The sequence below is a fragment of the Solanum tuberosum genome, unplaced genomic scaffold, assembly GCF_000226075.1.
Source record: "Solanum tuberosum cultivar DM 1-3 516 R44 unplaced genomic scaffold, SolTub_3.0 scf00285, whole genome shotgun sequence".
Classification (NCBI taxonomy): Eukaryota; Viridiplantae; Streptophyta; class Magnoliopsida; order Solanales; family Solanaceae; genus Solanum; species Solanum tuberosum.
In genome coordinates, this window is record NW_006239208.1 from 503817 (window position 1) to 514934 (window position 11118).

An 11118-nucleotide genomic window follows, 5' to 3' on the forward strand; every position below is an offset into this window, starting at 1 on the left:
GGGCCGGTGAGAGGAAGTGATGGAGTGGGGTAAGAAAAATATTTTACATTTTATTTTATACAATAAATATTATTTTTTGGATAATAATTTTTTAATTTTTAATTTTAACTAATACTAATAATTTATTTAAGTTTTGTCAAGGTTGAACGCTTTGTCCATGTTGAGTGTGATGTGATATTTTTTTAAAATAAAAGAGAGAGTGTGTTACACACACCATGATGAGAGTGATAAAAGAGAGAGGTGTGTTTCTCAAACTAAAAAATAATAGTTTAGGTATGAAACTCACACTCTCAATAGTTTAGGTATGAAACTAAAAAAAAGGTATGGTTTAGGTGTGTTTTTGACATTTATCTCTTTAAAGTATTGAATTAATATAATCTAACTTTGAAAATTGACTTTCAAATAATGCAATATAACAACTAAAAAGGAACGAATGAAGTAATCCATAACATATCATGATATTAGCAATACTTCACCTATTAAAATATGAATAAACATGAGTAAAAGACAAACTATATATATATACCCTCAAAATTTCTATAAAATAATTCACCAACTCTAATACTATTTTCATACTTTCTACCAAACGATTTTTGCGATGCGGGTGAGAACTTAACCACTGAGAAAGGAAACCTTAGAGAAAATACAAGGAAACAAGGAACTTTTCCTCAGGTCTTCTATTGGTGCCTTTATTGATGATGAATAGACAAATAGTACGAACAAAAGCTTTATGGCAAGCAATAACAATTCATCAAATTGGTCATTGGAAGAAAAACAAAAGTTGAGAGGTGCTTTTCTTTCAAACTTAGCTCATAAGTAATAACACTCATAATTTACATATATATTTTAAAGAAGAGTTTTTTTTCTTCTTTTTAACCAAATTAAATGTTGATATGTAACTTGTAAGGTCTTGTAAGTAATTAATTAAAGTGTCGGAAGAGTGCAAAAACTCACACTATCTAAATCAAGTGCTTCAAAATTTGTGAATTTTTAGTGATTGGTTAATAGTTTTCCATAAATGTTTACAAACTTGTGATAGATAGTTACTAATTGGTAACCTTATTCAATATAATTCTCATGTATTAATTGTAGTATCAACTTGGACTCTTATGATAACACGAAGAAATATATGGTGAGATGGATAAGATTCATTCACTCTAATTAGATGTACATCTCGAGTCTAAATGTATTTAATTCGCTGCACTTTCAAATTTGGATAGTATATAGTGGATATCGGATACGTGATGGTTAAACGAAAAAAAGTCTTCCATTGTTACACCAATAAACAAAAGATAGGGATATTTAGATATAAAATATTTGATAAAAAATTTCACATGAGGCACCAGTGGTCTAGTGGTAGAATAGTACCCTGCCACGGTACATACCTGGGTTCGATTCCAATATTTTACCACAAAAAAATCAATAAAGAGATTGTTTACGATAGAAATCTAAGAATCAATCTTCTTGTTTTGAATATTGGTATCTTCGTAGAAGAGAAACAATTACACAAAGAAAAAATAATAATCTGAAAAAGAAGACAAAAAGTATTACCACTAATTTTTTTACCGGTGGATTTTTTTTTTTTTGATGTAGACATAATATAATAAAATAACTAAGATTATTCCAAAGAGTTAAAATTTGAGAATTTATTCTGCTGGTCGGTGCTTTAAACTAAAGTAAATTTCATAATAAATCCCCTTTTTGGAAGATTGACTACACCAGTGTTTTTTACTCACTTTTTAGTTGCAAGTATTTCGAGTTCAATAATAGGTGTTTGAATTCAATTGAAAGAATTTTTCATTTTTGTAAATCTAATGTAAGAATGTTTAGAAGTTGAGATGTATTGGGCATAAATTCCAATGTAAAAGAATTCAAAAGTTTGTAAGAGAAGACTATTATAAGTATTCACAAATATTGATTTGTGCATTTTTTTTACATATCACACTTTTCAGATCCCACATGTGAGATTATATCGAATTCTGAATATATTACTGTTGTAAACAAATTCTAAATTACTTATTTATCCTCAAACAAGTCATTATCTATTGAATGGTGGTTGAGTTCAATTGAACAATGTGCAAATAGAGTAAAAAACAAATCTTTTATTTTCCCTTTGAAGCTTCTCAAATTATCGTTTTCATGTGCGGAGATATTTTGAATGTTTTGTTCAAAAGCAGAATCAAAATTTGAATTTCACGAGTTTTGAATTCTAAATCACTAATAATTTGTACAATATTCAATAGATTTTTAGAATAAATACAAAATTTGAATCAAAAGTTACAGAATTCGATTAAATTTGTGGTCAACACTCTAACTCCGCCCCTATTCTGATTCGATTCCAATTTTGTGGCCCCTTATGATTTAACCGTACACTTATACCAAAGCATGAAACACATATTTATGAGAGAAAAGTAAAACCAACATATATGTCCATTTTCAATAAATTCTGATCAGTGGATGATAACAAATTTTCTAGAATGGCTAATGAGTAATCTTCACATTAAAAGTTACATGTTAAGTTGATGGTAGTATCAATTTGAAGACACGTATTTTATGATTGAAGATAATTAATAGGTTACGTACTTATTTCATCAAGCACCAGTGGTCTAGTGGTAGAATAGTACCCTGCCACGGTACAGACCCGGGTTCGATTCCCGGCTGGTGCAACTCTTTTTCTATCAAAAAGGTGTGTGCAACTTTTTTTCTATCAAAAAGGTGTGTTTCAGTATGAAGGAAAATAATTTCTTGAATATTTATATATTATATAGCAAAACATTATGAAGGTGAAATGAAATGGGCACGGAATCTTGGGTTTCGAGGGTGGGATGAAATTAAGTGAGTTTCCTACTTGTTTTTTTGGTAAATAAGCAAGAAAATAATTTCTTGAATATTTATATGTTATATAGCAAAATATTATGAAGGTGGAATGGAATGGGCAGTGGGAACTTATATGTTATCTAGCAAAACATTATGAAGGTGGAATGGAATGGGCAGTGGGGTGAAATTAAGTGAGTTTCTTACTTGTTTTTTTGGTAAGTAAGCAAAAAAATAATTTTCAAAGAATATTTATATGTTATCTAGCAAAACATTATGAATGTAGAATGGAATGGGCAATGGGGCTTCGAGGGTGAGGTCATGAGGTGAGAAGTCATTTTCCTCATTTTTCAGGAACTTATTTTACTAGAGAAAATGTTTTCCAAACATTCTAACCAATGTTTTTGCTAGGGAGGAAAACATTTTTTGGAAATTGTTTTCTTTTCCGCTCATGTTTGAATGGACAATTTTTTTGGAAAACATTTTCCTTAAAAATAAATTCCTTAAAAATGCTAATACAACTTCCTTAGTGGATGTAGGGAAAACAAGTTCTATAAATAATATATTCTAATTTCTATGTTTATTGTATCCTCCTCAGACACTCAATTCCCCCAACCCCTACACTTTGACCATCCCATGTTTATTGTATCCTCCTCAGACACTCAATTCCCCCAACCCCTACACTTTGACCATCCCAACCCCTGTTACCGCCAGGCTCCACTCCCAACTCCCTTCCATATCTATAGTGTTTTGCTAGATTACATACAAATGTTACTCAAATAACATATTTTTGCTACACTAGACATATATTGTCTTGTCTTATCTTTACACAAATTGAGTTGTTTTGGTGTATAGTCTGCCATTGCCATATTCATATATGTACACATCAAATTTAAAGGTCCTATTCCAACTTCAGTACAATCTTGGTAACAAATGAAGGTAAAAAAAAAAGAGATGGAAAATGAAAGCAACAGCTTGAGAAAGAAACTTTCATTTTATTAAACTGGATAATATATTTGTGGTTCAACACCACTCACTCTTATAAACAGTACATCAAATACTTAAAACCTCAATAATGGCCTATAAACATATTCTATGAAACATTGAAGACTCTAAATGCTCCACTCATTATACGACATAGGCCTATCGATAAGGCTTTTACATTCTACATTGTTAATGTACATGTTATATCATCAAGCTATTGCGGAGAAATGTGAATTGGTTCAGCTGAACCATCAACATGTAACAAGTCGTCTGAGGCACCTAAGAGCTCGGGCTTTCTCAACCAGTACTGCTTGAACCTTCCCCTCGCGTACTCCATGTAGTCAAACTCGATGTTGTTAACATATGCCTGTCAGAAGAAACAACAATTATAACACAGAAAGAGAAAAATGCGCGGTGAAATGTAGTGATCAAGAGAGGAAGTGTGTAAAAGGCATACCGAGATGACTCCCCACAATCCCCAGAACAAGTGATTTGCAAGCGTATATTTCTCTGCTTCGTCAACAAGTTTCTTTACTTCCTCATCACTTGGTTGATTGCCTGCACTTGTCAATGGGATTCCAAGCTCAATAAGATAATTCTGCTGTGTCGGTGCACAAAGCAGGCACACAACGACTGCTTAAATCTTAGGTCTGTCTATCATTGACCATATTAATTGGACAAGGGAACATGTTTGGTTTTAGTTGAGGCTATTAGGACAATTTATTAATACATCGGTCCTACAAATAACAACGACTACTACTATTTTTCAATTCCAAGTTAAATGAGAATCAGGTTCTAAATATCTAAAGTAATTAAAGTCTTGGCATCTTGGTCCCATCACCAAATAAAACTGATCTTTCTGCTGCCTTAAAGGTCAATTATCTTATTATTCGATGCCTATCCAAATTGAATAATAAATGTTATGTGGTCCTGAAGGGTCAGAACATATTTATCGTGTGCAAGAAATCAACCGTATGCTTTGGACAGAGAGGTGCAGACAAAAGTAAAAGATGTTCAAACTTCAAGCTTACCTGAAGAACTGAGATATGCACGTACAAATCGCTGTCGCTCCTCTAAATCTGTTGGAAGTTTAAAATTCAAAAAAGAGTTAATAAACCGCGCATGTCAGGGTTAGTAGGAACATCAGAGTAGCAAACAAGCATGATCTCTGTGTTCTCTTGTTGCAACTTATATTTACTTACCAGGGTAAGTATTGAAGTGCATGATATGAGGGGTATCAGTATGATAATTTGCAGTCATTTCACAGAAGTGGTTTGCAAAGTCATAAGCAATTGGATTATAACCACCGTACTCATAGTCCTGCAATGCAATCAGATTGTAAATAATGTGCAATTACTGATATATTGGAAGCCGGTGATCAAATCAAAGGCCAACAAGACAAGAAGTTCAGAAAGGAAGATAGGAAGCAAAATATAACCAATTCCTGATTAAGGATGCAGTTTAAAACTTGCTCAGATATCTTAGAATACCAGTTAAACTACAGCACGAGAACACGAAAAAAGATTTTCACAAGTAATTACATCCTGAGCCTATTATCTCAACGAAGAAGACACAGTTCCACCTCAAGAAAACAGATCAGAGTATTTGTAAGTTTGAGCAAGTATACGCCTTCACACAGAAGCTGTATAAAGTTCTGACTGATATCATACAACACTTACAATGATAGTAACAGCCTTTGTTTTGTCGTCAATCATTATGTTACCATACTGCATGTCATTGTGACAAAATGCAATGTCATGAGACTCTGTTGGCAGTTCCTTCTCCAATAAGCTGATTTCCTTGTCCAGATTACCTAAAGAGAACTCCTTTAGATGTTCAGGAGAGCACAAACCCTTCGCCTCATTTAGCCACTTTCTGGAATTTTGCATAAACAATTTGTATCAGACTTTCAGTTATAAAAGATCAAACTATGTTCCGGCTGGTAAATTGATACCTGAGACGGTCCCATAGAAGGACATTCTTTGAACCAGGCATGTCAAGGTTATGAAACTCCCTCAGTTTTGCAGCTATCAAAGAAGAGATCTCCGAGTCACGAAGATCTTCAGCAGACAGTGTCTGAGAATGCAAATAAGACAGACAGAACAAAGTCAAACAGCAATCAATAAACATCACGATGATCTCCAACTTTGCTTCATTCTAGACATGGTCAAAGACTATACAACACAATTTTATTCTGCTGAATTGTGAAGGCAAGGAGCACCACCTGCTGCTCGGTTTATTCAATAGGAGTGCATCAAATTGATTTAATCTTATTTCAAAGATCCGCTGTCTGTTCAAAAGAACAGAAGCCATGCATTGTACAAAATCTGCATCTAATAGTTTTCACTTAAGACAAGTCATTGAGCTACCTAGGATTAGAAGGGAAAGCCAGACTGCAGAGGATTCGTCTAAAACACATAGTTCATTATACTCAACACACTACCATTGACCCTCTATATACGCCGATCAATTTATCGATATCCACAACAAACAATGAAATTGTAAAGTTATGATCATTTGATCAACATACAGAAACTCCTAGAAATCTCATTTTTGGTACTCAAATCATTAACTTCATAGTAACATAAACCTACAAAGCCACATATATCCAATAGATAAAAGTAAGGAAATCAACAAATCGAGTCAGAAATTTGACATACCCTTGCATGAATGAACTCCTCAACTCTACCATTTGCAAATTGACCAAGAAGCTTAGGTCCTTGACCCTTCTTTGACAAGCATTCAAAAGTTCTAATCTCTTCATCCCTATTGAAAAAACGATCTACTCCTTCACCATACATTCGAACCAAAACTCTCCTCGGGACGTTTTCGTTCTTAGTAGGCCAACTTATCCTATAAACCTCATTAGTCATAGCACCACTCAAATGATGAACTTTCAAGTTCTTTAGATCCAACCCATCCCCCCATTTTGTAGCTAATGATAAGAGCAATTTCATCAATTCCTCCGGCAAAATACCATCAACAACTCCATTAGTCTTCACCGCCATCACAGAATAAAAACCAACAAGAGAAAAAGCTTCACCTGAAAAAAAAATCAAAATCAGAAAGCCCTTTGACCAAATATCTAAAAATTCAACACAAAAATCCAAAAGAGTCCCAAACTTTCCCAGCCTTGTCACCAAGTATCCAAAAACCCAACACGAAAATACAAGAAAGTAACAAACTTTCCCAGTCTTAACACCAAGTATCCACAATCCCAACACAAAAATTCAAGAAAGTAACAAACTTTCCCAGTCTTGTCACCAAGTATCCAAAATCCCAACACAAAAAATTCAAGAAAGTAACAAAATTTCCCAGTATTAACCTCAAGTATCCAAAACTCTAACACAAAATTTCAAGAAAGTTACAATTTTTCCCAAGTCAAACACATGATCTATTCAAGAAAGTAGAGATTTTGACAGAATTAAACAAACCCCAGATGCAGAATAGCTATAAACATGAAAAAGAACATAAATTTAAGAACCCCATAAAGAGATTTGCATGAAGAAACAAAGAACTTACAGATTTAGGGGGAGCTGAGAAATAAAACCTCAAAAGTTTTAAAAATATACAGAGTGATTTACAGAGAGAAGAAAACTATATGACATTTAGGCAACCGCTCTGTGTATATATAGAAAAATTGTCTCCGTGTATTATGACAACCATATACACCAAGAATCAACTTTTTTTCTATTATACTAATTATTATTATTTCATATAAAATAAAAAGGGGAACTAAAGAATGTCAAAAAAGTTAAAACTAAAGATTTTTTGTTTTCCAACTTTGACTAATGGAGTTTTTTTTTTCCTCAGAAATAAATAAATATGGTGAGTAGGTCAGCTTGTGTACACCTTGATTCTTGGTAAAATATTTATTTGCGGTAATGAATAATATTGTTGACAAGCATTTGAGATTCGACAATCTGATTTTATCATATGAAGTAGCTCAAATTATCATTTTTTTCAAAATTTATTTGATTGTTATAATCGTGACTTAAAACAAGAGTTGACTATATAAATCTTTTATATTCCTTTTGCTTTATTTGGGTCGTTTCATTTAATAGTGCGTTAATATGTGTTTTACATAAAGAAAAAAAAGAACTAAAAAGATATATGAAAATAATTATTTTCTACTTTATTATATTTTCTTTTATCCAGTATCATATAAAGTAGTCTTTTACGGTCTTGAATGAATTTTTTTTAATTTGTTCTTACTATTTTCTATGTTTTTTCAAACAACTATTACAATACCAAAGTCAGTATATTTTTACTAGTGAGATTTGAAAAAAAATGTAATATAAGCAAATATTATTCCTTTATTTGTGGATAAAAAAATTGTTTTCAATAAATAGTGAACTCAAGAATGAAAGCAAAAACTATTATCACAATCAACTCTCCTTTTACAGCCAAAAGAAAATTTGAGAAAAACTGAATACTTATATTAAACCTCTAAAAGAAATAATTATTTAATTAAAAAAAATGAGTTGACTGACCATCTCAACTAGCTGTTGTTAATTTAAAACTTCAAAAAAAAAAAATTAAAAAATATTGAAAAAAGAAAATAATTTTGTATGTAATAATTGGACTTGGGATTTGGACGGCACACAATTTAAAAGTCAGACTACCAATAAGAAGTCGCCACGTAGGAACCGCTAAATCAAAAGTCGCCGCGAAAAAGGATTAGTGGTTGAAATAAACGACTAACGACTCACAATGAAAATAGGAAAAACGACTAACGACTAAAAAAAGTACGGAACTTTATCATCCAACCGTTGAGATAACGACACGTGCCCTTTTTTTTCCTTTTTTCTTTTTCAACTACATCCAAAATTTGTGGTGTATTTGAAAATGATGATAAAAAAAAAATAGTTTTGTATAAATCGGTATTGTTTTATATAAATTACGTTATTAATTCCTGAATAACTTTATATGATGTTTAATAATATATATGTCGGTAATTTAAATTTGTATAGCTTTAGCATGTCAATATTGATAATCAAGAATTGTATAAAAATATCCAAATACATGAAAAATATCCTCACAATAGATAATACTAAAAATAATCCACGTAATGTTATCTATTATCTTATTGAAAAAAAAAAAAGAACACGTAAATATATTTATATTTATATTTATATTTATTAGAAGGGATGGACTCTCCAGTATTTATTAGGTTTCTTTATTTGTAAATTATATCACTTCTGTGAAATTCGATCTTATCCACAAGGACATAGTGTATATAGTTTTGACTTGGAAAAATACTCAAGACTTCTAAGATAATGTTAGGACCGAAAATAAGTAGGTGTAATGTGGAAGCTAGCAACGCAAACTTCGAAAGATCATGAGTAAGAAGACAAACGAGAAACACACCAAAAAGACACAAAAATTTAACGTGGTTCGGTCAATCGACCTACGTCCACAAAAGGGGATGAGCAATCCACTATAATTATGAGACTACAAAATATAGAGAGAAATAACCTCAACCAATTCACTCGGAATACAAGTAGGTTCACAAATTCTCCCCCATAACCGAAACTCTCAAAACCCTAGGACTACATTATGAATGCTAATTAAGTTAGAAGGAACAAGTCTATATATATAGAGTCCTAAAATCTTTCCTACAATAAAATGACTAGTAAAATATTAAAACCTTTTCATAAAAGGAAAACTTATTTATGGTAAGAAATTAGGGCAAATAAATGCCAACAAATCTCCCCTTTGGCCTGAATTTCTGACAAAATAAATTTGTCCACCTTCTTCACATAATCATTAGGATCTTGCATCTCTTCTCCATAATCTCCTCCATCAAATTTAAGTCTCGACACAGAGAACCTCTCTAAAACAATTTCTCCAACAAAGATCTTCATTACTGTCAAAAGGTTACGGCTAGAACTACACCTGCCAAGATGAACACCCATCTCTAACATGGTTCCATCCTTGAACCATGGATCTGATACCACTTGTTGGGACCGAAATAAGCAAGTGTCAAGTAATAAGACAAACGAGAAATAGACCAAAAGACACAATGATTTAACGTGGTTTGGTCAATCGACCTACGTCCACAAAGGAGATGAGCAATCCACTATAAATATGAGAGTACAAAATATAGAGAGAAATAACCTCAACCAATTCACTGGGAATACATAGGAGGTTCACATAAGTGATAACGTATCAAGCTTGTGTCCCACAAATTCTCCCCCTAACCAAAACTCTCAAAGCCCTTAAGAATACTACATTGTGAATGCTAATTAAGTTAGAAGGGAATAGTCTCTATTTATAGAGCCCTAAACATTTTCCTATAAGAAAAGGACTAGCCAAATATGGAGATATTCTATTTTCCTTTTTGTAGAAGGAAAAGCTATTTATGGTAAGAAACTCAGGGCAAATAAAAGCAGGTATAATGCGGAAGCTAGCAAAGCAAACCTCGAAAGACCATGAGTAAGAAGACAAACGAGAAACACACCAAAAGACACAAAGATTTAATGTGGTTCGGTCAATCGACCTACGTCCACAAAGGAGATGAGTAATCTACTATAATTATGAGAGTACAAAATATAGAGAGAAATAACCTCAACCAATTCACTCGAAATACAAGTAGGTTCACAAATTCTCCCCCATAACCGAAACTCTCAAAACTCTAGGACTACATTGTGAATGCTAATTAAGTTAGAAAGAACAAGCCTCTATTTATAGAATCCTAACCTTTTCCTACAAGAAAAGGACTAATCAATCCAAAACTTTTTCCTAAAAGAAAATCCTATTTATGGTAAAAAAAGTTAGGACAATTAATACCCAACAGATAATTGATCCTTCTCACTTTGAAAAATAAGGACAGTTTAATTAGTTTTAGTTTTGTTGGCGAGGACTTAATCACTCAATATTTCAATTTCTGACCTTATTTTTCTCTCTCTTATTTTCATTTTTTTTTTAAAAAAAAAGGATCCCTCCCATGACCTTTTCTTTCAAATAACCTTTTAATTAATTACTTCATTAATCTATCTTACTTGTTCACTATATTATTTTAAGGGATAATCAAAGTTCCAACAGTACTTGTCAAGTTTAAAAAATCAATAAATAATTTATCATGTGTATTTATTTTATCTTTGCTATTAAATACTGTTCATTTTTTAATGTTTAATTAATTGTACGATGAGAGTAGGAATTTAGTGTTCACTCACAGTTTTTCAACATTCTTAGGATGTATATAATTTGGATACACATACTAAGTCTGAAAATTACTTTTAAATTATTATTTTTAATTGATAGCGAATTTTTATCACAAATATTCTCTTTATATCAAAATACTTATCATATTTTTTT

General features: G+C 32.0%; 1 protein-coding gene and 1 non-coding gene across 2 annotated transcripts; one reads left to right on the forward strand and one right to left on the reverse strand.

Moving 5' to 3' along the window:
• Positions 1–2595: 2595 nt before the first annotated feature.
• TRNAG-GCC (transfer RNA glycine (anticodon GCC)) lies at positions 2596–2666 on the forward strand. Its single transcript has one exon. It is a non-coding gene; the product is annotated as a tRNA-Gly (tRNA).
• A 1123-nt stretch (positions 2667–3789) lies between these two features.
• LOC102582451 (probable choline kinase 1) lies at positions 3790–7424 on the reverse strand. The gene is made up of 8 exons (XM_006358974.2): positions 7321–7424; positions 6459–6841; positions 5753–5874; positions 5478–5673; positions 5001–5118; positions 4830–4877; positions 4256–4356; positions 3790–4165 (listed from the first exon to the last, which is right to left on the reverse strand). Exons 2-8 carry the CDS (start codon positions 6804–6806, stop codon positions 4013–4015), a joined length of 1086 nt encoding a protein of 361 aa, XP_006359036.1. The 5' UTR covers positions 6807–6841; positions 7321–7424; the 3' UTR covers positions 3790–4012.
• Positions 7425–11118: the final 3694 nt, after the last annotated feature.